We start from the raw sequence: 27,304 nt of genomic DNA on the forward strand, positions 1-27,304 counted from the left end.
TTATAGTATTTTAACATTTTAAAATAATGGATACACTTTTTTAAAAAAATGGGGATAGTGCAAAAATAACATATAGTAAAATTATTCTGCTTCTAACTTCTAATGTGCTAATTCTCCCCTGAAGGAACAATTATTTGTAAATTAATCCAGATGTCTATGTAAGGTGTTCACATAGACAAGCATATTTTTTCATAAATAACAGTATAGAATATAATTTACAGTATTTTGTCCCTTTTATCACTTAAAAATGTCTTAGGTATTATTTTATTATTTGTATTTGTGCTATAACCCTGGGTCCTTGAATTTTCATTAGACAGGAAGTCTTTCCCACTTGAAAAAATTGCCACTCATCTTAGTTATTTTCTCATTGCTGAGACATAATACCCAACACCACAGTTTAAATGAGGGCAGGTTTATTTGTCTCACAGCTTGTAGAGATAGTCTGTAGTCAGCTGGCTCCAAGGCAGGGAGCATAGCAGAGGGGCATGGCCAGTAGGAAGCAGCAAGCCATCGAGGGAGGAGGGATATGAGCTCATGAGGCTTTTGGGGGACATTTACATATAAACTACAACACCATGCCTTTACTTCAAAGGGTTCTTTGTGATATGCTTATATCTATTTGATTTTTTAGTGATGAATACCCCATGTATGTGTGTATGTATATTTTTTTTAATACTAAAGGTTGAGTATCCTTTGTCTGAAATGCTTGGGGCCAGAAGTGTTTCAAATTGCAGAGTTTTTTTTCAAATTTTGAAATGTTTGCATGTACTGTACATAATAAGGTATCTTGGAGATCCAACCCAAGTCTAAACACACACAAAAAAATTTTTTTTTGATACCGGGGATCAAACTCAGGACCTCACGCTTGCCAGGCAGCCACTATGCCACTGAGCTAAATCCCCAGCCCACAAAATTTGTTTTATATGTGCTGTACACTTAGGCTGAAGGTAAGTTTATGCAGTAGTATTTTTTACAAGGTTTTTTTTTTTTGTTACCTGAGATCAAACTTGGGACCTTGCACACTTGCAAGGCAGGCGGTGGAACCACTCAGCTAAATCCCTGGCCCATATGCAGTAGTATATTTTTAATAATTTTATGTATAAAATGTTTCACACATCAAATCAGTTGTGGAATTTTCCAACTGTGGAATTTTATCAGTTCTCAAAAAGTTGTGGATTTTTAAGTATTTTGGGTTTCAGATTTTCAGATTAGGGATGTTTAACCTGTAATTATAATTAATTCTTGGGAATATTGTTTCAGAAAATAAAAGACATCAACCTAAGTTTAAAAATTGTTCTTTTTTCTGTTTATTGTCCGTGTTCATACTATGTGAATTTATACTATATGATTAAAAATGATTTGTTTATAAAAGCTATTATAACTTAATTTAATGATTGAGTACTATTAGGAAAAGGTAGGAGACAAGAATGGCTGTGCAGATTTTTGGCATGAACAGCTTGGTAGATAGGGATGTCATAGTCCAGATAGGGAATATGAGAAATGCAACAGACTTTGGGAATAAAATCCTAAACTTAGTTTTTATTATGTTTAAGATATTTATGAGATAACACAATGGAAGTGTTAATAATGAAGTTAGATATTCAAGTTTGGAATCTAGAAGGGAGATATGGGTTAGAGATCTAAATTTAAGAATTACTGGCATATTTTGTACTATTTCGGTTTTTTTTTTCTTTTTTTGGTACTGGGGATCGAACTCGGGTCCTTGCGCTTTGCGAGGCAGGCAGCGGAACCACTGAGCTAAATCCGCAGCCCCATTTTTTACTATTTCAATGTACAGGAATAGAAGAAATCACCTAGAAAGAGTCAAGTCTGAGGAAAACGTTCATAAGGATGCCATAGAGGGAAACTTCGAAAAAGAAATAGAGAAATAACTAGAGAGGTCCTGTGAAAACCAGTAATGTGTATAGTGAACACCAAGAAAAAAAGAGTATTTTTTTATTAGTCATATATGCATTACATAATGATTACATTTATCGTAGGGAGTTGGTTTATGTGCATGGCACATCTTAATTCTTTTTACTTCCCTGTCACCTTCCTCTCTTCCCCTCCCTCCATCTCCTGGTCTCTTTTCCATTTGCTCTCTCTCTCTCTTTTCTATTATCTATCTTGTATTTTGCTTTCTATTTATACTTTGGGTTTCTCATATAAGAGAAACCATGTGATATTTATCTTGTGCATCTGATTTACTTCACTTAACATTACGGTCATAAGGTGCATCTGTTTTTCTACAAATGACTCCGATTTATCTGTGTTTATAGCTGTGTAGTATTTAATTGTGTGTAGATACCCCATTTTCTTTATCCATTCATCTGTTGATAGATATACAGACCATTGCAAGATTTATCTATTATGAGTTGTGGTGCTGTAAACATGAGTACATGCATATATCACTGCAACATGATGTCTTTAATTCTTTTGGAAAGATACCTAGAAGGGGAATGGCTGGGTTAAATGGAATTTCTTGTTTTAGTTTTTTGAGGAATCTCCATACTGATTTCCATAGTGGTTGTACTAGTTTACATTCCCAACAATGATGTAGAAGAGTTCTTTTTCCCTGCAGCCTTAACCTGCCCCACAAGCGCAAGGACCCGAGTTTGATCCCCAGTACCAAAACATAAAGGAACTCAGATAATAACAAATGCTAAGACTACCTCTTTTTTGCTGTTTTTTTTTTTTTTTTGGTACCAGGGATTGAACTCGGGTCCTTGTGCCTGCACAGCAGGTGGCAAAACCACTGAGCTAAATCCCTGGCTCTATTATTTGATTTCTTGATGATAGCCATTCTTTCTGGAGTAAGATGGAATCTTAGTGTTGTTTTAATTTGCATTTCTGTAATGGCCAATGATGTTGAACATTTTTTCATGTATTTATTGGCCCTTGTTCATTTCCATTGCCCATTTTTTTTATTGGGTCCCTATATTTGGGGGGGATCTAATTTTTTTTTTTTTTTTGGTACCAGGGATCGAATGCAGGACCTTGCGCTTTCGAGGCAGGCAGCAGAACCACTGAACTAAATCCCCAGCCCCTGGGGGATCTAATTTTTTTTAGTTCTTTAAGTCTTTTGCAGAATAGCTAACAAACTTTTTTTCCCATTCTGTAGGTTATCTCTTCACATTGTTGGTTGGTTTTTATGCTTTTTTATATATAATTTCATTTGTTGATTCTTAATGTTATTTCTTGTACAATTGGGGTTCTCTTCAGAAAGTCCTTGCCCATGCTTATGTCTTCAAGGGTTTTATCTATTTTATCTTCTAGGAGATCAATTGTTTCTGTTTTCATATTTAGATCTTTGATCCATTTTGATTTTAGTTTAGTATGTGGTGAGAGATAAGGGTCTAGATTCAGTCTTCTGCATGTGGATAGCCAGTTTTCCAGGACCATTTGTTAAAGAGGCTATCGTTCCTCCACCCCTTTGTCAAAGATCAGATGGCTGAATGTGCCAGGGTTGTTTCTGCATCCTCTATTTTGTACCACTGATCCATGTGCCTATTTTTTTGCCAGTACCATGCTGGGTTTTTTTTTACCACTGTAGCTTTATAATATAACTTGAAATGCAGGGTTGTGAGTCTTCCTGTCTTGCTCTTGTCTCCTAGGATTGCTTTTGGTATTCTGGTGTCTTCTGGTTCCATATGAATTTTAGGATTTTTCTTTCTCTAGTTTTGTGAGGAATACTGTTGGTTTTTTTATTGGGGTTGCCTTAAATCTAAGTATTTAATTTTTCTTGATGCTATAGTGAATGGTATTGTTTTCCTAATTTCTTTTGTGGTGGGTTCATTATTGGTGTACAGGAACACTATTGAGTTTTGAGTGTTGATTTTTTATTCTGCTATCTTGCTGAATTTGTTTATTAGTTCGAGTCTTTCAGTGGAATTTTGGGGGGTCTTCTATGTAAAAGATCATGTTGTCTGCAAATAAGATTTCAAGGGGGAATGAATGTCATACTTATGAACATATGCATCAAAATAGCCAAGGATAATTATGATGAGCGAAATGTTTGGGGGGAGTTTTTATGGCTTTTTTTTCTCATTTGATAAAAATACCTTTACACTAAAAAGATGTTTTTATTTTGGTATTTTCAGGGATATGAAGATTGGTTACGCCATAACTCAGATAATGAAGTAAATGGAGCTCCTGTTTATGTTGTTCGAAGTGGTGGCCTTGTAAAAACTAGGTCAAAAAACATTCGGGTATGCATCTGGTAAATAATAGAAAATTCTGTTTTGATATGGCACATAATTCTAGTCTTGATTATATATTAGTTAAAACCTTTCTTTTTTTTTTTTTTACACTAAAATACTATAATAGAGCTGGAAGCATAGCTCAAACTTACCTAGCATACTTGAGACCCTGGATTTGATACCCAGCACTGCAAATCATCATCATCATCATGTAGGCCACTTAATGAAGAAACCAATAAAGATGTCTTTGCCTTTTAAAATCTGTATATTTACTTTTCCCCTAAATTCTTCGTAGGTAGGTGATATTGTTCGAATAGCCAAAGATGAAATCTTCCCTGCAGACTTGGTGCTTCTCTCCTCGGATCGACCTGATGGTTCATGTCACATTACAACTGCTAGTTTGGATGGAGAAACAAACCTAAAGGTCTGTTTGCATGTATGTCTGAAGGTTTCTCTCTTTTTTTTTTTTTTATAATTTTTATTGTTTTTTATTCTTTTGTTTGCATTCATTTTATTTATTTCTTTATTTTGGTAACCGGGGATTGAACTTGGGACCTTGCACTTGTGAGGCAGGTGGCGGAACCACTGAGCTAAATCCCCGGCCCTTGAAGGTTTCTCCTGATGAACAAAATACCTCTGGATGATAATGATATTTTCCTTTGGTTGAAATAATAAAGTATGACCTGATAAAGGAGAATTTTTAATTTACTGATATGTACTTTGAAAAATTACAAGTTTTTAAAAAGAATAAATGTTATATATTTATTTAAAGAGTGGCTTCATATGGTTTAGTCAGTTCAAATTGAAAATGGAAAGTGTTTTTAAGAAAAATATCTTTTAATATTTTTCATGTTTTTTTAAGTTAAGGGACAAGTTTAAATTTTCTGTTTTCAGATTACAATCAAGGCTAAAATTCACTTTTTATCAAATTAAATTGCTTATAATAAACTTTGCACAGTAGTGAATATACATAGACTTAATTTCTTTTGTGCAAATAGTCTCTATAGACAATCATGACAATCCCTTTCTCTTTGCTTTATAGTCTTGGTTCTGTTTTGTTGTCTAGCTGAGTGATCTCAAGTACAGTAGGACAATTATCTGTAAAAGAGATCTCAAGTAGTAGTTATCTAAGGTCACATTTGGATATAAATCCTTTCTCTTTTCTTTTCTTTTTCTTTTCCCTTTTTTTTTTCCCCCAGACACATGTGGCAGTTCCAGAAACAGCAGTATTACAGACAGTTGCCAATTTGGACAGTCTTATAGCTGTAATAGAATGCCAGCAACCGGAAGCAGATTTGTACAGGTACATGTGATGTTCAGTATATTCATTTTTAGTCAGGAAGACAGACCTATACTTAGAACTATAAATTTTCTACTTTTCCATTACCTTCTATTTTTTTATAAACTAGTGTGCTTACTTTATAGCTGTGGTAGTATATAGAGATTATTTCAAGAAGAATAATTTTAACAACTTTTTTATAAGCTACATGAAGTTGAGATTATGTCTTTGTTTTCACTATTGTGTAGAAATACTACCTTTAGAACCTTATGTATGTATGAAAGCTACTTACGTAGCTTTCAGTATTTCACATATATAACACACAATAAAGTGAAAAAGAAAAAATTACATAAATATTATCTTGAAGTCCTGTAAGTTCCTTAAGGACAGAAGCTATGTCTTATCACCTATCACAGTAAGCACAAAATAATAATGATAATAGTGTATTACATTTGTAAAGATCCTATTTAAAGGAACAGAGAAACTCTTCAACATTATAGTTCATTAAACAAGCTCATTTTCACTCAATAACTAGTAGGAGACTAAATTACAAACACATTGTAAAAATCACCTTCAGCTTCTTGTCACATATCTCCCCCTGTTGGTTGAAATATTTCAAAATCTTACCCTTAATCACTGGCATCTTCAAATCTTTTACATATGTTTGTTTTGTATCCATATCTTTCTAATGGATTTTCCTGTCCAATATTATAAAAATCTTGCATTTTTTTAAAAGTCAAATGCAGCATTGAATTCTTCAGTTAACTAAAAAATTTGGAATTCTATGCTTTAGGAGCATTTAAACTATAAATACGTTTACTTGTAAAGAATTAAAGTACTTTTAAGATTTCTATATTGCTATTATGCCCTGGTCTCAGCCCACTGCAAATAAAAGAAATTATGAAAAACTAGAAAATGATGCAATATTAGGTACAAGATTAATATGAAATATGAGTAGTGGTTTGATCTGTGGTTTTTAAATTATCTTGCAAAATTGGGGAAATTTTTTTAACTTTTTATTTTTTTACAATACTGGGAATTAAATCCAGGGCCTTTGCAGTGGATGACATCCCCAAATATTTTCTTGTATCCTATTTTGAGACAGTATTTTATTTCTATTTTGACTAATTTTGCTAAGTCACTAAGCTGCTCGGGAATACTTGGAACATTTCTGCCTCAGACTCCTAGAGTACAGGGATTACAGGGGTGCTGCTGTTTGTTTTTGGTTGGTTGGATTATTTTTTTGTTTTTTGTTTGTTTCAGTACTGAGATCAAACCCACGGGTACTCTACCACTGACCTATATTCCCAACCCTTTTTATTTTTAAGTTTTAGGTAGGATCTTGTCAAGTTGCCCAGGCTAGTCTCAAATGTATGATCCTCCTTCCGTAGCCTCTCAAGTGTCTGGAATTACAAGCACATGTATTATCACACCTGACTTAATTTTTATTGCATGGGCGAAGTATAAGTTTATATTATTTTTTTCTTGTTTCAAAATTTTACTACAATTAAATGTTACTAGGTTTTTTGCTAATTATATAATAATAGTTTTATAGTTTTAAACTAGTTTTAATTTGTATTTTTTTATTAGAAAGCTAAAAGACTTTTCTGTTTTAATTTCCCCCACCAGGGACATCATGATTTTTTTTCCTCAATTGCATGTTTATTAACTGGGGTCACATTATTCCTCTTAAAACTTGTAATAGCTTATCAAGAGAAAATATCATAGTTGGGCACGGTAGAGCACACCTACAATCCCAGCACTATGGGAGGCTGAGGCAGGAGAACCACAATTCACGCCAAGCCTGGGCAACTTAATTTAGTGAGACCCTGTCTCAATGTAATAAAAAAAGAAAGGAAAAAGGGCTGGGGATTTAGCTCAGGTGGTTCCACCGCCTACCTCGCAAGCACAAGGTCCGGAGTTTGATCCTCGGTACCAAACAAACAAACAAAAGAAAGAAAGGAAAAATGCTGTAGGTGTAGTGTGAAGGCCCTGCATTCAATCTTTAGTACCATAAAGAGAGAGGGAAAGAGAGGCAGTCGTGGTAATAGGTGATTTCTGCTAAGCTGCTGAAAGAAGTAAACACCAGAGGAGCCTTCTGTTCACTAGCAGCCTCTAGCACGTGCTTATCACAGTTGTCTCCATTTTCTCTCGGTCTGTCTGTCTCTCTACCTGCTTTAGTTCTCTCTTATATTTCCATCCCATTATATCTTAGATTCTGACTCAGCTCTTTCACAGTTATGAATTTTTGTAACAAAATAATAAAATTCTGGGCCAGGGATTTAGCTCAGTGGTTTCGCCACCTGCTGCACAAGAGCAAAGACCCGAGTTCGATCCCCAGTACCAAAATAAATAAATTAATAATAATAATAATAATAATTTAAAAAAAATTCTATTCCTAGGAATTTATCTTAATAAAAATGTGAAGAGATACATGCAGTCAGGGCAGGATGGGCTGTTCAAAATTGGAGAGAAAATCTCTAAACTTCCCATCAGTAGTGATTTAAATAAATTGTACAGAAACAAAAAATGCAGTATTATATGTCGCTACTAAAAATAGTAATGTAGGTACAAGTTTTTTGTAGGGCATGTTAAGTGTGGAGAATAATGTTACAGTATTTATGATACCGTGTTTTTGTGTTTTAAGATTTGTACTTACATATATGTGTGTATGTATTAAAAAGCCTGAAAAACATGCCCCAGAAGATTGGCAGTGTTTATATTTAAATGGTTGGATTATCAGCTATTGTTACTTCCTTTTTGATGTCTTTTTATATTATCTGAATGGTTTTATAAAATATGTGCATGCTTGAATGTGAATCTAGTCTTTAAACCAGAAAAGAGAATAATAAAGTTATTCTCACTTTGAAAAAATCAAAATGTGGATTTGTAGAAAGGGATAAATAAAGCACAGATGTGTTCAGTGTGGAACTGGCCTGAACAAATACTGGCAGTGCTTTAAAATCATGGGTAACAGGGCAGATAAAAAGAAACAGATGCCTTGCTGGAATTTAGCTAAAGGAAACAAAAATGCCTATCACACATCATCTCTGAAAGGTATCCAGGGAGACATCAGCTGAGTTTGTTCTTAGACTCTAAATCCAAATGGATTTAGACTGGAGCCAGGACTACATAAAATTCCACAAAGTAGAGAGAATAAAAACCACACTTCTCCCTGAGGAACTGAAGGAAATAGAAGGGGGTGGGAAGAGAGTATGAAGCCAGTCTCCAAGGAGCAAAGGGTCTGTGACCTGGAAAGAGGAGGAATAATGGGGGCTATGGGAGGGACTATTTCTTTGCTTAAAGATAAACATGAAGCTCAGTTTACGTCTCACACTAGTAGGAAATACCTTTATGCTTGAATTGATTTTATGCAATGGAGCAATTAGAACTGAAAGGCCAGTCTGTGAAAATCCATTGATAACAGACCACTCACTCTAGATTTCAGGCAATAAGAAGTTTAAATATGACTATAAGGTGAAAGAAGCTCATTGATAGGTTTTGGGTTACTACTCTACCCCTATGTGACTCACACATAGCAGTTGTTCAATGAATATGTGTTGATTAATTGAATGAGTAAGTAAATATATGACCCAGTTCCAGTGATCTATTAGGTCACAGGAGACTTTAGTAAAATTATAATAAAAAACTTGAACATTCACTGTTGACTAAATAATATATGTATTTTTGTGTAGTAGTTATAAATTATAGTGACCAAACTAATAATAGTAATAACATATAACATGTTGGCATTTTGAAAACACTTTTTCATTCATTACCTCATTTATAGCTGGAGGAGAGATGGCAAGAATATTACAGTTTTTAAAACATAAAGACTACATATTTATTTTTATATTTTATAGCATGACTATTGGACCACCCATATGTACAACAGGTTGATTTTGTTTCATGGATGGAAATCTTTCTAAAACTATCTACCATGTTCTGCCCATTGACTTAATAAGTAATATGATATATTTTTATTATATGTTACATTCTTTTATAGATTCATGGGACGAATGATAATAACTCAGCAAATGGAAGAAATTGTAAGGTAAGAATAAATTTGTTGTCTACTCTTAAGTGGGAACTGTTTGAGGGTGAACTGAAAGGTAAAGGGAGATTAGGTAAACAAACAGCTATCACGAGATAAGTGAGATAAGGTCAATTTTAAAACAATTAGCCCTTGGAGCCCTGGATTTAGCTCCGTGGTTCCACTGCCTGCCTCACTCGCTAGTGCAAGGACCTGAGTTAGATCCCCGGTACCAAACAAAACAGCCCTTTATCTGATAGTAATTTGTAGCACCAGTAAGTGCAGATGAAACACCCATGAAATGATATCAAAATAATTTAGCAAGATTTATATTTCTTTTTTGAATAATAGCTGCTTTTATTCAGATCCTTACACATTTAAGCCATAATCATTCAGTGCGAGCTAGAATATTTAGTCCCCAGTTCAGAACCACTTATTTTGATTGATTTTTTGCTTATTTGGTTATCTTTCTTTGTTTTCCCTCAATATTCAAGTTAATTTTTGGCATCTCAATGAAAGGCTTTGGGTCAGTTAAAAGATTTACTGATAGAATGAAATTATATTGTTACTGGTGACCAAAGGGTTTAAATTAGAATCAATCTTGGAATTATCCCTGAATTTCTTTTTTCTTTTCGTACCGGGGATCAAACTCGGGTTCTTGTGCTTGCAAGGCAGGCAGTGGCATCACTGAGCTGAATCCCCGGCCCTGTATCCCTGAATTTCTAATCAGGTTTGATGTGCCACTTATTTTTTGGAGACATGTTTAGTTTACATTGTCTGGAGGAAAAAGTCACTAATGGAAAGGGTTGAGCACTTAAAATGAAATCAACAAGCCACCAAAAGTATACATTAGCACTAAACATTTAATGAACATTAACATAGGAGCACATTCAATAAACTTTGTACACAAGATCTATTTGTAGAGTCCCTGCTGTGTCTGGTTTTATTTTTATTTCTTTTTTTTTTTGGTATCAGGGATCGAACTTGGGTCCTTGTGCTTGCGCAGCAGGCAGTGAAACCACTGAGCTAAATCCCCAGCCCTATTTTTATTTCTATAGTGGAATAGTGAAAAATATGTGACTATATCACCTGAATTGCGTTAAGATACTGTGGCTGGTAAAGGAAAGTAGCAATTATGTTACTTCCACTCCCAGAGTGGCTAAACATTTGAACTTTGTTCTTTTACTGAAGCAACTGGAGTGAATTGATGAATTGGCTTTAAAATCTAAAGCTTGTATGCTAGCGTGAACTCAAAGCATTTTCTTCATTGTTAGAAGTGATACCAAGGGGAACAGAGCCACTTTACAGCTCATAAAGAGTTGTCACATTGATTTTGGACTATTCATGAAGTGCACTCCAAATATCTGATAAAATCATACTTGTTGGCTGTGTCCCCGACACTTGGCCCTCCTTGGCTCGTCACACTTTTTACAGTGTTTGGGTTTGCAGATATTTTTTAAGCAATGATTTAAATTCTCTTTGCTTTAGATAAATAGGTATGTATCTTTCAGACAAGCATACAAGATATCAACAAAATAAAGACTTTCTAGTTTATCTGTAACAGACTCTTAATGATTTTGCTGTCACTAAGAAGATACAATTTCCTTTCTAGTTATTCCTTGTCATTTTATATCTCCTTTATGGAGAGAAATTCAAACAGCAAGAAGACGTGTGCTCCAAGAAATATGCAATACAAGTAGTCAAGTTGTACCGTGTGATCTTGCCTACAAAAACACTAACATATTTCCTACATTATATTTTATAATCCAGCATAATTTTAATTGTGCAGAAGTCATGCATTTATACACAAATCTATAGTTTATGTTTATATTGCATTTTAATTCAGCTATTTCCAAAGCTGTCTATTAATTTTGCTTAATTTTTTAAAATTCCATTTTCTGCTTAACTTTATTAAATCACTGCTTATTGTTTTAATTTTATGTTCAAACATTTTGAAACTAGTGGCTTTGTGAGTTTATTTACATGCCTACTTTATTTCTGAGCCACTAACCTTAAAGTGACTGAAATGCTAAAGCAGGTGTTTGTTGTTATGGTAACTAACATCATGGTTGGTCTAGGCAGCTTTGCAATAGCTAGGGTTTTGGTTTGGGTTTTTTGGGTTTTTTTGGTACCAGGGATCGAACTTGGGTCCTTGCGCTTACGAGGCAGGCAGTGGAACCACTGAGCTAAATCCTCGTCCTGGGTTTTGGTTTTATATGAAACCAGTGTATCACCTAGAGCTTAAGTACTTCCTACTGAAGATGCTCCTTAGTTAAATTGAGTTTTTTACATATTTTTTTTATTTTCTCTTTTTTCTTAGGCCTCTGGGCCCAGAGAGTCTCTTACTTCGTGGAGCCAGATTAAAAAACACAAAAGAAATTTTTGGTTTGTACATACTTAAAATAAACTTTTGTATTCATGTTTCATATGAAGTATTTTAGTAAACAGCATATATGGCCTTTTGATCGAATAGTTTATTAATGAAATGTTGTATATGGTAATTTTCTTAGAAAGATTGTCTTAATATTGTTTTTGTTGTTGTTAGTAATCTGTTTTTGAGTAATAGACTAGAACTTTGCTCTTTAATTCTCTTTGAGGTGACTTGTGAAACTGAACACTAAGAAAATAATTCTGAGCCAGGCATGGTTGTGCACACCTGTAATCTCACCACTCGAGAGGCAGAGGCAGGAGAATTACCAGGAATTTGAGACCAGCCTGGACTACATAGTGAGACCTTGCCTCAAAAACAAAACAAAATAAAAAAGACAAAAAGAAAATAATTCTGTACTTTTAGTAATGTGGATGAGAACCAGTGATTTAGCACCATGTTGTAGTAAATCACTTCTGTAATTCCATGATTATTCTTACATGGAATTAATAACCACTAATTTATTTATTCAATAAATTATCATTGATCTCTGACTCTATATCAGGTAATACTGGAATATGTCCTGGCAGTATCAAAAGGATGAATAAATAACTCTCTTGCCTTGGAGAACTAAGTCTACTTAGTAGACCCTGAATCCACTCTGGGCACATTGTGACATCGACAACAACTTTTATCTATCAACTAGCTTCTCCGGTTTCTGGAGTGATCTTTCCTGTCCTGAGCCATTGTTAACCACAATGGGTATTCTTTTTTTTTTCAGTTTTTATTTTTTGTTAGTCCATGATTGCGTTATATAATGATTACATTCCTTGTAGGGAATTGGTACCTGTACATGACACAACCTCAATTCTTCACCTCATTCTCTTCTGCTTCTTCCTCCCATTCCCATTTGAAAAAGTTCTATCTCCATATTTCCTGTTACCTATCATTTATTTTGCAGGCATACCCATGTTGATAGCAGCATGATTCGTGATAGCTAAATCTTGAAGTAGCCTATATATTCATTAACAGATTGCATAAAGAAAATGTGGTACTTATATAAAGTGGAGTACTACTCTGCCTTAAGAAGGATAAAATTGAGTCATTTGTAGAGAAATGGGTATACTTTGAGACTATAATGTTAAGTAAAATCAATCAGACATGTAAATCTCATGTGGTTTCTCTTATATAAGAAACTCAGTTATAAATAAAGAGCAAGATAACCACAACTTTTGAGATCTTCCTTATTTTCTCTTCTTATACCTCCATTTTATCTTATCTCAAAGTGTTAGACACTGAAGAAGAAATCCATATTTTCAGAAAGAGTATTGGCAAGGATGTGTAAAAATCAGAACCCTCATATATTGCTGATGGAAGTGTAAGATGTTGCAGCTGCTATGAAAATCAGTTTGTCAGTTCTTCAGTAAGTTAAACATAATATTAGCATATGACTCAATCTCATTCTCATTGTATACCCAGAGAACTCAAAATGAGTGTTCCAACAAAAACTTGCACAGAATGTTCATAGCAGCACTATTCACACATACTAACCAAAGATTGGAAATACCCCAAATGTTTATCAGCTAATGAAAAGATAAGCAAAAATTGATATATCTGTATAATGGAATACTACTCAGCCATAAAACGGAATGAACCCGGAAAATATTATAGTAAGTAAAAGAAACCAGACATCAGTGGTCTGTATTGTCTGATTTCATTTATTTGAAATACTGAGAATAGACAGATTCATGGAGACAAAACAGGTAAGTTGTTCCCAGGGGCTAGGGAGTGGTTGTTTACTGGGACCAGGGTTTTCTTCTCTAGTTGGATAGTAAGAAAGGTTCCACAAAAGTGTGAAAAAGTGCCACTGACTTCACACAGACTTCATTCACTCTATGATGGTTTTTTTCCCATTTTAAGAAGGGGAAATTGAGACTTAGAATACTTACCCAAAGATGCAGAACTAGTATTCAAGGAAAGGTCTAACTGCAACTTTTTTTTTATAAAGCTGGTTTTGTCTTAATTTCATTCATTGCCAAATTTCAGTCCTGTTATTATTACTATCATTCTTATTCATCTCAGTTCTTCACATGGACATTTTTAAACTAGCATTTTGTTTGTGTTTATATAGTTTGCTCTGACAGATACCTGTGTTGTCTCTGTGCTTATGGAATGATGCCCAGAGCAGACTGGCATTCAAGGCCTTTCACTCTCTGGCCCTAATCCATTGTACCAACCTAACAGTGTGCTTTCCATTTGCATCTTTGTTAGCTCTGCCAGCTCCATCTGTAGAGGCCATCTATTTCTTTCCCATCTCTCTCCTCCATCAGTTATAATTCTAGTTATATCTCTTTCATTCAGATACCTGTTCATACCTTGGGAGCAAGACTCCTATGGGCTTCCCATCCAGCAGATGGACTGGGACTCTGTCTTAGTTACTTTTCTGGGTGCTGAGACAAAATACCCAACAACCAAAGTTAAAGGAGAGAAGGTTTATTTAGCTCACAGTTTGTAGAGGTTTCAATCCATAATTGGCTGGCTCCAAGGCAGGGTGGTATGGCAGAGGGGCATCATATAGGAGAAACAGTTGCAGAAGGTAGCAAAGCAACCAGGGATGACCACACCTCTTTCTATCCCTTATATCTTATCCAGGCTACTTAGAGAAGGTAGCACTCACAGCCTTAATTCTAGTACCCTTGATCCCAGCATTGCCCCATGAATCAATCCCAGCGTCACACACACTCTAGATCCAGCCACCTCTGAAAGAGCCCCACCTATGACCACATGAGGCTTTGGGGAACATCCGGACACGAGCCATAACAGGCTCCCCAAAATTAGACTTGGCAAATGTTTAAAAACTATAAAAAGACTTAAAGAAAAGCCAAGTTATAACAACTGTAAATTTTTTCTTAAAATATTGCATGCTAGTAAGTACATTCATTTCCTGTGAGCATGCCAGAAGATTGTTGTAAGAGGGTTCTTTTTTGTTCTATAGGTGTTGCTGTGTACACCGGAATGGAAACTAAAATGGCATTAAATTATAAGAGCAAGTCACAGAAAAGATCTGCTGTGGAAAAGTAAGAAAACTGTCTATTTTTATTTACACATAATTACTATATTTAATAATCTAAATCTTACAATTAGCAGATAAAGAACTTTAAAGCAGATATTATAAGTATGTTCAAGGGCCTAAAGGAAAAAATGAATGAACATATGGGAAACTCAGAAACTATAAAAAAATTTATGGAAATTCTCAAGTTGAAAAATGTAATTGCTAAAATATAAACACCATGAGATGGGTTTAACATGAAATTGAGGAAAGCAGAAGACACTGTCTATAAACTAGAAAAAAAGCAATAGAAATTACTCATTTTGAAGAACAGAGGGAGAAAAGATTGGAGGAAAATGAAGTTTCAGACCCATGTGAGACAAGAAACTGTCTAGCATAAGTATAATTCTTTACCCCAAAAAGAGACAGCATAAAAATATTTGAAAACATGACTTGAAAATTTCTGCAAATGGGGGGGGGGGGGAATAACTTACACTACCAAGATCAGCAGATGCCATGCAGAAAAACATGCACCTTATGCTCAGACTTCTAAAATGTATTTTTTAAAGGTATTGTAAAAAAGGTATTGTAAGCAGTCAAGGGAAAATATATCACCTACAAGTGAATAACAGTATCGGTGATGCCATCCAAAATAGCAGAGAATTGTGAACGAACTTCTGAGAAGTGCGAACTTCTGAGAAGTGCTGAAGGACAACAAGGTCATCTGGAAATATATAACCATATTTTTTTTAAAAAAACACATACGAATAATAATGAAAATAGAAACAGCCTAAGGAACAAGTAGGCAAAAGACTGGAGTAGACATTTCACAAGGAAAATCTACAAATGGCTAATGAGCATATGAGCTTTTATTTGTAAACAATTTGGCCTGCAAACAGAAGCATTTGGCATCAATTGACATATATGACCATGGCCATCTTTCTCACACAAACACAAACTTGGCCATCTTCCAAAACATAGAACAAACTAAGTTCGTGAACTGAGGCACCACTGTACAGCTTCATTAGTCATGAGAGATGCAAATTAATACTATAAGGAGATACCAATAAACATATAATAGAATGACTAAAAAGACAAAATTGGAAGTATTGATAAAGATAAAAATAACTGGAACTCTTCTAAATAACCCATAAGTCAAAGAGGAAGCCTCAAAGAAAAACTTTTTTTAAACTGAGAAGATAATAAAAATACAATATATTAAAATTTGTGAGATGCAGCTAAAACAGTGTTGATAAGGAAATTTGTGGCACTGAATATTAAAACAGGAATGTCAAACAAATGAAAATTAAGAACACAAGATCATTTACAGTTGCCCCCCCTCAAAAAAAAAACCCAAGTATACATCTAACAAAATGTAGGCCTCTGTGCTGACAATTACAAAACACTGAGAAATCAGAGACCTAAATATATGGGGCAATATGACATGTTTATGAGAATTTTTTTTTTTTTTTTGGTACTGGGGATTGAACTTGGGTCCTTGAGCTTTCAAGTCAGGTGGCATAACCACTGAGCTAAATCCCCGGCCCTGACATGTTTATGGTTGGAAGACTCGCCAGGATAAAGATGCCAGTTCTCCCAGATCAATCGAGTTTTAATACAATTCTTAGCAAAATTCCATCTAGAGCCAGGCATGGTGATGTAAGCTTATAATCCTGGATCTGTGGGGACTGAGACAAGAAGACCACAGCTTCAAGCCCATCTTGGGCCCTTTAGTCCAATGTGCAGGTCCTAGTTTCAATCCCCAGTACCATCAAAGAAAAAAAAATTCCAGCAAGATTTTTTTCTAGAAATAGACAAGTTTAGCGCAAGGACCCGAGTTCAATCCCTGTTACCAAAAAAACAAACAAACAAACAAAAATAGACAAGTTTATCCTGAAATGTATGTAAAAACACAAAGAAACTAACATAACTAACAATTTTGGAATTGAAGGATGAAGTAAGAATAATCACTATCTGGTGTTAGACTGATAGTATAGCTCCAGTAATCAAGACGATTTGTTATTGGTGGGTGTAAGAAAATAAGACAACGCCCAAAATAGACACACACAGGCGCACACACACACAGAGATGCATAAAATTAATTTTGGAAAGGGGCATAAAAGCAGTACAGTGAAGGAAAGAGAATCTTAAGTGGTGCTAAAATAATTTTGTATTTTTAGCAGAAAAAAACTGTCAACCTTATAGCACATACAGTATACGGATTCAGATGGAACATAGATTAAATGTAAAACATGCACTGGAGGTGTAGCTCAGTGATAGGGCACCTGCTTACCACATGCAAGGTCCTGTCCTCAATCTCTGGCACCAAGATAACTAAATTCATTAATTTAATGTAAAACATAACACTTTTAAAAGAAAGGCCTTTTGAAAGGACCTATAGTTAGGCAGAGACACCAAAAGCACAATCACTAAATGGAAAGAAATTAATAAATTGAATTTCACCAATTTAAAACTTTTGAAAGACTATTGGATGGAAAGACATGGTATAGAGTTGGAGGAAATATTTGCAAATCTTTTTTTTTTTCTTTTTTTTGTGTGACAGGGTCAGAATGACAAAACTATAGAGATAAAGGACAGAGTAACACTGCCAGGGAACAGGGCTGTGGCTGGGGATGGGTGCAGCTGCAGTCTAGTTCTTTGGTGGTTATGCAGTAGTTCAGTGTCTCGGAAGTGGTAGTTAATCTGTATGTGGGATTAAGTCTTCTAGAGCTGTACACGCATACAAATGAGCACAGATTGTGTGAATAGTGAAAACAAATGTACATAGTTTAATTCACCGTAATGTACTAATTGGGAAAATCAGTGACTAAGACTACATGGCACTCTTTGTATTGTTTTTATAACTTTGTGTGGCATTTTGTTCAAAACAAAAAAAATTTTAAAGCAGTTGATGAGGTGACGAGGTAAAAGAAACAAAAAATAAGAATTAAAAGCAGGGCATGGTGGCGCACACCTATAGAGTCCCAGTACTTGAGAGGCTGATGCGAGAGGATTGCTTGAAATTTGAGCCCCATGTGGGCTAAATAGTGAGTTCAAGGCCAGCCTGAATTGCGTTGCGATACCCTGTCTCAATAAATGAATGAATGAATGAATGAATGAGTAAGTAATTGGAATGGAAGAAAATATAGATGAAGTGAAAATGATAAAATAACATGTTCAAGATGTCTTGGGCACATAATGTCTTATTATAGTGTTTTGTTTATTTGTATTTTAATTTCTGTAATAAGTTTCTTCATATCAAAAAAGTTCTTTAAAATTGAACATATATTTGCTTCAGCAGCACGTACATATTAGAGCAATACAGAGGATTTAGCATGGCCCATGCACAAGGCTGACATACAAACTCATGAAATGATGTGTATTTTTAAACATATTAGGATAAATAAAATTGAAAACTGTTGATAGTAAGACAGAAATTAAGATATTAAAATAGAAATTGGATAGGGAGATCAGTGAGAGTTAGTACATTAATAACCGTAGAAAATTTGCCAGGGTATTATTGTTTCAACTCTAAAGTCTTACACATGAACTGTAAGAGACTTCAAAACTATCAACAGAATTTTGCTTGAGAAAACAATCTAGAAATATGTATTGAATTTGTTTTTTGTGTGGCTCTGTTGTAGTGCTAGGTTTTCTAAGCTACAATTTTTTCTGCTTTTGGTATTTCCAGTCAGTTTGTAAGTTAAAACTAATATACAATGAAAAATTGAATAGTAATTACCGCCTGTAACACTAGTTTTAATTTTTTTTTTTAAGTGTTTTTTGTTTTTATTTAGGGTGAGGAGGAGGGAGGAGGAAATACAGGGTGCAAAGGGGCTGAGATCAGGTGACATTTTCTTTTTACTCCAACCAGAAGTACTGTCATTCTTACGGCAGGCTCACCTGCAGGGCACATCTTGCGTTTGTGGCAGCATCCAGGACTGTTCTGTTCAGTTGGACAAATCATGTGCACCAGCATCACGTGAGCAGGTCTGGCTTTGTTTCTAAGGGGAACAGGCAGAGATGGCCATGTGGCTCCACTGATCAGGCTCTTCCATTGGCTGCCAATGGAAGCAGGGAGGACAGAGGACTCATCACAGGGACAGTGACCAGACACTTGCAGGGGGAGGGGGAGGAGAGTGGTGAGACTTGGGCAGGCCAGTGCTGAAGACTCCAAGGGGGCCACCCTTCAAGAAAGGATGGAGGAGTAAAGGCTGATGGGATGGAGAAGAGAAGACGAGCTAGGAAGTATGAGGGTGGAGGCCAGAGAGAGAGAGATGCCAGTGCCACAGATGGAGCAGGAAAACATCTTCCAGTAAGACTGCCCTGTCCCACTGCCACTGGGACTGCAGGGCACTTCGGGCTGGAGGTTCGAGGTGACCCCCTTTCCTTACAGACACAGAGTGACAGAAAAGCTACTTCAGAGTCCCTGCTTCCTCCCTCAGGTTCCACACTAGACACAGCTCAGAGCCCAAGCAGCTATCACGCCATGGGTGACAAGGGCAGACTGGGCACAGCCAAGCCCCTACACGTACAGCACGCTCTCTTAAACCAGGCCTCAGGGACACCAGCAGAGCACACAGCAGCCCCAGCAGGCAGGTGATGGGCTAGGGACTCTACAAGTGGTCGAGGAACCGGAAGTTCCACATTTTCTTGGAATGATGGAGTCAGGATGACGTCCTCGTTTTTTACTTTAAAACCAGCCCAGAGCACAGTGGCTCACAGCAGCCTTTTGTGAGGCAGCTCTGTAGATTCAGGCTGTCTTTTGGGGGGCTGCTAGAATTCTCTAGAACTGCAGCCCCCTCCCCCACCCAACCAGGACAGCTCCCCATGACCCTGCTTTAGGGACCACATGCTTCGTTGCAGCCATAGCCAAAACACTAGTTTTAATTTAAACCAGAGAAAGTTGAATATAAATTTAATTAAGACACTTCAGGAAGATGATGACTTTTGAGTTAAACATTTAAAACTTGGTTAAGCAAATATATAAAAATTGGTTACACAGTGTAAGCAAGCTTGGACTGTATGATGAGACAGGCATGAACAGAGAGAGAAGGTAGAGATAGACCAGGCAGTGGGGGAGAACAGGAGACACAGTGAGGGTGGTAAATAGGTCAGAATTTGGAGTCAGACAATATGTAGATTTGAACCTTACATCCCGTGGTTGTTAGCTACGTGGCCTTGGACCAGTTGTTTTACTCAGTAGAACCAGATGTTTTCATGTTTTAAAATGTGAGCAATACTGACGATGAAGTACCAACAAGGTGCCTAATATATAGTAACCGAACAATTCTGTTCTATGCCCCTTATTCTCACATAGTATATGGCATTTATGTTGGAAGATACTGGATATCAACTACTTGCATATCAACTACTTGCATCAACTAGTTTTGCATAGTTAAGATAAAGCTAAATTATGGAAGGCCTAGAGAGAAAAAGCAGAGTCCAGCCACTTTGCCATCAGTAAGAGCCTTTACAATGCCTGTGACCTGCATTTTCCCTAAATATTTGTTGGATGCCTGAGGATTCATTATACTATTGTTTATTTAATCTACATTTGAAATTTTAAATGAGATAACATTTCTTTAATTGTATCAAAAATGTATGCATTTAACCCTAAAATCAGATATGTCACATTAAGCTTGCTTGGTGAAAAGAAGAAGGCTCTGAAGTTAATTTCTGGTGATTTGAAGAAATTATATAACTTCAGACTTGAGTCTTCATCAGTTAAAAGGACTTAGCAATTCTTTCTTCATAGGGTTTTTATAAAGATTAAGTAAAATAGTAGATTGACAAATTTTGTAAAATTTTAATGCTATATAATATTATTTTTAGGGCCGGGGATTTAGCTCAGTGGTTTCACCGCTTGCTGCACAAGCGCAAGGACCCAAGTTCGATCCCCAGTACCAAAAAAAAATATTTATATATATATATATTATTTTTATTTATTACACTTACAATTAGATGGGCCCTGAAAATACAAGAAAAAAATCTTAGAATAGTTACAGCAATAATAAGTTGCAAAGCTATTATCTACTGTAACATCTGTATGTATTGGTTCTTTTATTGTTGGTAAATAGATTCTGTTCAGTGGCCTTTTCCTGAAAATAAAGATTATGTCCTTTAAAATAGATGTAGTAGGGCTGAGGATTTAGCTCAGTGCCTGGCAAGCACAAGGTCCTGAGTTTGATTCGTGATACCAAAAAAATAGATGGATCAATAGATACATGGATAGATAGTAATTCTTTACATATTTTAATATTTTTAATACAAATATTAATCTCTAAGCAAACAGATATAGTAATATATATTAATATGTTTTGTATTTTTTCTTATTTCAGATCAATGAATACATTTTTGATAATTTACCTAATAATCCTTATTTCTGAAGCCATCATCAGTACTATCCTGAAATATACCTGGCAAGCTGAAGAAAAATGGAATGAACCTTGGTATAACCAAAAAACAGAACATCAGAGAAATAGTAGTAAGGTATTTCATGATGTTCGTAACTTTGCTGTAAAACAGACTTCACCTTTTGGCACAGTTAATGCTTTGGTAGTAACTTCTAATAGGAAGGACCACTGTGATCTCATAAAACCATTGGGACTGACGAAGTGACATTACAAAGAAAGAGCAGCCGGCATGATTTTTGTAGTTCAGGGCGTATTCTCTATGTAATATGTTTAAATATCACAAAAATTTAAATATAGCTATATTTGCTTTCCTCTTAAATACTATAGATTCAATTTTCAATTCCATTTACTGTATCTTACTAATGAATTAAGGAGAATTTATTTTCAATTCTGTCCGAATAATTCAAGAGGCCTTATTGTCTTGATGGTACGTATGAAGTAATTCACAAGTTATCAAAGTTTTAAACTGATTAAATATGGACTACCAACAGAATATAACCTATAATTTTGGTTTAAAAAAAATGTCCTACAAATTTTACTTTAGATTAAAATGCAAATGCTACTGGAAGACATTTGGATCACAAGAGACCAACCACAAAGCAGATAAATACAGGGGCATATTTTCAGTATCGTTCTCATCCATAACTGTGTGCTTCACCTTTTACAGAAAGCATGAGTGTGGTTCTCCTGTGCCAGTGATGGAGGCCTTTCCTGTGTAATATCCACATCATGGTTTTAATTTCTAATAAGTGTAGTCCAGCAACTGTGTTTTAAGTTACAGTCCATTTTTAGTTTATGGTTTTGAAGGGTAATAGAATGGATATGTGCACTCCAAAAGATATAATTATAATTTCCCCAAAGGTAGTTTCAGTCATACTAGGTGACCTTTAGTTTAAGAGTAACAATTTTTTTTTTTTGAGACAGAATCTCACTGTGTAGTTCAGGCTGGCCTCAAACTCAAGGCCATCCCCCCGCCTCAGCCTCCCAAGTCAGGATTACAGGCATGCACCACCATGCCCACCTAAAGAGTAACAAATTAGGGGCTGGGGATTTAGCTCAGGGGTTCCAACGCCTGCTGGGCAAGCGCAAGGTCCCGAGTTCGATCTCTGGTACCAAAAAAAAGTAACAAGTTATTTGAATTTAACCTTTTACATTGATCGAGATTCTAAGTAAACAGAGAAAATACAGTGCTAAGAAGACAGTTCAGTAAATGAATTTCAATTCATAATGTATTCAGCCTCAGAATAGTTGATGGTCTCTTTACACATAAAACTGATCATTATCTTGAATTCTCTTGTATTTTCTTTTATGAAATAATCATTTCTCTTTTTTCCCCTAGATTCTGAGATTTATTTCTGATTTCCTTGCTTTTCTGGTACTCTACAATTTCATCATTCCAATTTCACTGTATGTAACAGTTGAAATGCAGAAATTTCTTGGATCATTTTTTATTGGCTGGGATCTTGATCTCTATCATGAGGAATCAGATCAGAAAGCTCAAGTCAATACTTCCGATCTGAATGAAGAACTTGGACAGGTAAAAATGATCTTAAGATTTTATTTTTCTAATTTTTTTTAGAGCAGAGCATATACAAAGCTAATGTAACAAAATAATGCACTTGATCTTAGCCAAAAGGCTGAGAAGCAATGTAACAAAATAATACAAAGCTTATACCAAAGCAGCCCAGCTTTGCTCCACTCCTAATTCTTATTCCCATTTAAAATCTTGTTTCTTCCATTATTTACCAATATATAGTATTTTTTTCTTGACTTTAAAATTTTAGACATTCTGTGTTACAGAATATATAGACATAGCATCACTGTCTTCCCATACACATACCCAGACGACATGCCCACTTTGCCTCTCCAAAGCCCTGTGGTCTTGTTATATCACAATTGGAATTTAATAAATATTTATTAATTAATGTTATTATGACTTTTAATACTGTTCTCAGGGGCCGGGGATTTAGCTCAGTGTTTTCATTGCCTGCTGCACAACCGCAAGGACCCGAGTTCGATCCCCGGTACCAAAAAAAAAAAACATTGTTCTCAGTTCTTCATGTAATCCTTATAATACTGTATGTCCTATTAGCCAGATTTAATGTTCTTTTTCATTTGCTTACTTTCATATACCACAAAACAACTCTTTGACACATATATGAAGCATCTCTGTATATCCAAACAATCAGTAAATCTAAGGTTTTCTTTTCCTGTCTGTCTCTCTTTTTTGTTTTTGGTTTTTTGTGTTTATTTTTGAGACAGGGTCTCACTTTCTTGCCCAGGCTGACCTTGAACTTGGGCTTACCCTCCTCAGCCTCCTGAGTACCTGGGGTTACAGGCATGTACCCAGTGTACCCAGCTTTATTATTTTACATAGCAGAATTCCGTGTCAGGTATTGTATGTATGTTTTACTATTCCCCATAATGTGGATCTTATTTTGTTTTTTGTTTTTTGTGTTTTTTTTGGTTTTTGAGACAGGGTCTCGCTATGTGTGGTTCGGGCTGGCCTTGAACTCACTATGTATCCCAGGCTGGCCTCAAACTCATGGCAATCCTCCTGCCTCAGCCTCCTGAGTGCTGAGATTACAGGCCTGTGCCACCATGCCCAGCTCATAACATGGATCTTAAAGTGGTTTCTCACTCATCTTTATATCTTGGCCAAAACAGTTTTTTCCAATTTTTAAGTCTACCTTTCTTTTTGCATATTGATCTTTTATCCTGTTACCTCACTGAACTTATTTGTTAGTTTTAATAAATATCTTAGTGAATTCTGTAGGTTGTTGTTTTTTTTATATACAGTTATTTCATGTGCATTTAGTAGTTTCACCTCTTTTTTTCCCCAATCAGAATAACTTCTCTTTTCTTGCCTAATTGTCCTGACAGAACCTTTGGTACCATTTTTTTGTTTTTTTGTTTTTGTGGTATTGGATTGAACCTAGGGCCTTCACACTGAGGTACATCCCTGCATATTTTAGTCTTTATTTTGAGACAGGATCTCACTAAGTCGATAAGGTCCCCAAATAGGGTTCAAACTTGGAGTCTTTTTGCCTCATCCCCCAGAATGCTGTGGTTACAGGCATGTGCCACAACTGACTTCTTTAGTACAAGGTTGATAAAAATGACAGTAACATATATCTATCTTTATTTCTCTCCTCTTAGGAAGAAAGCATTCAGTATGGTATCTATAAGGTGTTTGTAGATACCTTTTATCAAGTTGAAGAAGTTCCTTTTTATCCCTGAATTGTTGAATATTTTTATCATGAAGGGTATTGGTTTTGTTAAATGCTTTTTCTGCCTGGACTAAGATGGGAATTTTATTCACTGAATAAAAGGCAAATATCATTTTATTAAAATGGTGGATTATGTTGATTGATTTTTATGCTGAATCTTATATTCCTGGGGTAAATTCCATATATTTATATGTAATATATATGTATGGAGAGAAAGACAGACAGACAGACATATCATTGCAGCAAGTTAAACCCTTATGTCAATCCAGCTTGTACCAAGACTTAACTTTTATATCCTTCTCTTCATGGATGGGCTAGGACTACCTTCCTCTCTGGTAAATTTTCTGGAATTAGTTTCTAAGAGTAATAAAAGAATTTGTCTTATCTACCTTTTAAAATACATTCTTTTGAACTTTGTAAACTGTACTTATTTCCTGTCCTCGGTTTCAACTTCTTCTGTGTTGGACAACTTCTTACCTCTTACTTGTGTGGCTATCATTTTGTGTTCCAGTTCCCAGCTCTGTGCCATTTCTCCTGGCCCAGATACCCTTTCACTTTCTAGGTTAAGCATCCTCCCCACCCTTACTTCAGTAATTCTTGAGCCTTGCTATTTATAAAACAGCTTAACCAGGAGGTAGAAATGAAGTTCTTGGGCCGGGAATTTAGCTGAGTGCTTTCGCCGCCTGCTGCACAAGCACAAGGGCCCGGTACCCAAAAAAAAGAAAAAAGGAAATGAAGTTCTTATGTCTCATTTTCAGTCACCTGTACAGGTGAACATGGATCTAAGATGCTACAAACTTCCAAGTGTATGGAGAGTTAAAATATTGGTGTTACCTCGTTTTGTTTCCTTGGTATCTGTTATTTGTGCTTGGATTATAAGAATCTCCCGTGTTGGTATGTTGTTCTATGCCAACTAGACTTTAGGAGACACAGGATGAGGTTTTTGTTTTTCACCATAAGAATATGAACACAAAGGTTTATTTTATTTTGCTTTCCGTTTCTCTAGGTGAACTATGTGTTTACAGATAAAACTGGAACACTAACAGAAAATGAGATGCAGTTCCGGGAATGTTCAATTAATGGCATAAAATACCAAGAAATCAATGGTAGACTTGTACCCGAAGGACCAACACCTGACTCTTCAGAAGGAAACTTATCATATCTTAGTGGTTTATCTCACCTTAGCAACTTAGCCCATCTTACAAGCAGTTCCTCTTTTAGAACCAGTCCTGAAAATGAAAATGAACTAGTAAGCAATTTTTAACTGAATAAATAAGGGTTTTGCATTAATTTTCTTCAATAATTGATGGGTGGTAGGGGAAAAAGTTAATGTCCAGTAGACCAAGGAGTATATGTGTTTGAAATGTATGTCTTTGACTCAGTATTACAAAACGCTAAGAATTTGTAGTTACAGCCCAGTTTTATTCATCACTTACAGTGTGCCTACCCGAGCTCTTTTGGTGTTTAAATAGAACTGACTTAAGAAAAGCTGTTACCACCTTGAAGTGAAAAAGACTTTAATGGGAAATAGAGCTTAAAGTCATTGAACTCTTATTTTTTTTTGAGACCTCACTTTTTCCACCAAAGTGGGGCAGGGTCCTGCTTTACTTGTAATTTGGCTATTCCTCCCAGAAAGGTGCACATATGTTGAAGGGTTCAAAGCTAGTGTGACATTTCATATTTTGAAGTTAGAAGCAGCCAGCTTTTTGCTTTTTTCTTTTTGGTACTAGAGATTGAACTCAGGACCTCGCACTTGCCAGACAGGCACTGTGCTGCTGAGCTAAAGCCCCATCCCAGCAGCCAGCTTTTATTCAGGTGATCCAGGTTGTAACACCCTTGTTCTGGCACTTAGAATTCTATCTCTGAGCCAGGCATGATGGCCCATGCCTGTAATCCCAGCTACCCAGGAGACCGGGGCAGGAGGATCACATATTTGAGGCCAGCCTGGGCAACTTAGCAGGACCCTGTCTCAAAATAAAAAGAGAAAGGGGTGTGGCTCAGCCAGAGGGCACTTGCCTAGTATGGATGAGGTCCTAGGTTTAACCACTAGTGTCAGGTTTCCTAAATAGTATTTGGGAATGGTGCTTGTATCTTGAATATTATGTTTCTACAGATTAAAGAACATGGTCTCTTCTTCAAAGCAGTTAGTCTCTGCCATACTGTGCAGATCAGCAATGTTCAAAGTGATGGCATTGGTGATGGTCCCTGGCAGTCCAGCCTGGCATCCTCTCAACTAGAGTACTATGCATCTTCCCCAGATGAAAAGGCGCTAGTGGAAGCTGCTGCAAGGTAATTTAGTCTCATTTTCTAATCCACTTAAAAAATACTTTTTAAGCAAACATTAGAATAGCAAACAGTTATTTAGAATTTTCAATCATAAATTCATTTTAAATTTTTAAAGATCTGTAGAGATTTGCTTACTGTAAAATCTGTGTAATAAAAATAAATATCATCTGTGAATCTTATATTTCCTGTTCTTTTAATCCCTAGAATTGGCATTGTATTTATTGGCAATTCTGAAGAAATTATGGAAATTAAAATACTTGGAAAACTGGAACGGTAATTTTTTTCATATATTGCAATATTCTTATTAGCTATATAGTATAAATCAAAGATCAGTAAACTTGCCCACAGGAAAACCTGACCTCCAATCTGTTTTTGTACAGCCCATAAACTTTTATTTTTAAAGCATTATTTTAAAAGAAAAAGAAAGGGGCCAGAGATTTAGCT

The 27,304-nt window shown here is 35.7% G+C and overlaps 1 protein-coding gene and 2 pseudogenes across 12 annotated transcripts in view; 2 read left to right on the forward strand and 1 right to left on the reverse strand.

The window, feature by feature from the left end:
• Atp11b (ATPase phospholipid transporting 11B (putative)) overlaps positions 1-27,304 on the forward strand; it is a 109,329-nt gene that overhangs the window by 36,361 nt on the left and 45,664 nt on the right. For 8 of the 12 annotated variants that reach the window (XM_087186602.1, XM_021254816.2, XM_021254840.2 and 5 more), the window contains 12 exons: positions 4,101-4,208; positions 4,495-4,623; positions 5,399-5,502; positions 9,485-9,532; positions 11,832-11,896; positions 14,875-14,956; positions 18,826-18,918; positions 21,270-21,420; positions 22,684-22,881; positions 25,581-25,823; positions 26,688-26,863; positions 27,065-27,133. In XM_087186602.1, coding sequence (XP_087042728.1) covers positions 4,101-4,208; positions 4,495-4,623; positions 5,399-5,502; positions 9,485-9,532; positions 11,832-11,896; positions 14,875-14,956; positions 18,826-18,918; positions 21,270-21,420; positions 22,684-22,881; positions 25,581-25,823; positions 26,688-26,863; positions 27,065-27,133 — 1,466 coding nt within the window. Of the gene's footprint in view, positions 1-4,100; positions 4,220-4,494; positions 4,624-5,398; positions 5,503-9,484; positions 9,533-11,831; positions 11,897-14,874; positions 14,957-18,825; positions 18,919-21,269; positions 21,421-22,683; positions 22,882-25,580; positions 25,824-26,687; positions 26,864-27,064; positions 27,134-27,304 lie in introns of those variants that run through there. The other 4 variants (XM_021254847.2, XM_004834659.4, XM_021254807.2 and 1 more) reach the window with 3 other exon arrangements.
• Positions 18,218-18,315, forward strand: LOC147825369 (U6 spliceosomal RNA; annotated as a pseudogene).
• LOC147825370 (U2 spliceosomal RNA) lies at positions 22,821-22,993 on the reverse strand (annotated as a pseudogene).

The sequence above is a fragment of the Heterocephalus glaber genome, unplaced genomic scaffold (genome assembly GCF_053883595.1).
Source record: "Heterocephalus glaber isolate CG9 unplaced genomic scaffold, H.glaber_assembly_v1.0 deba00001504, whole genome shotgun sequence".
NCBI lineage: Eukaryota > Metazoa > Chordata > Mammalia > Rodentia > Bathyergidae > Heterocephalus > Heterocephalus glaber.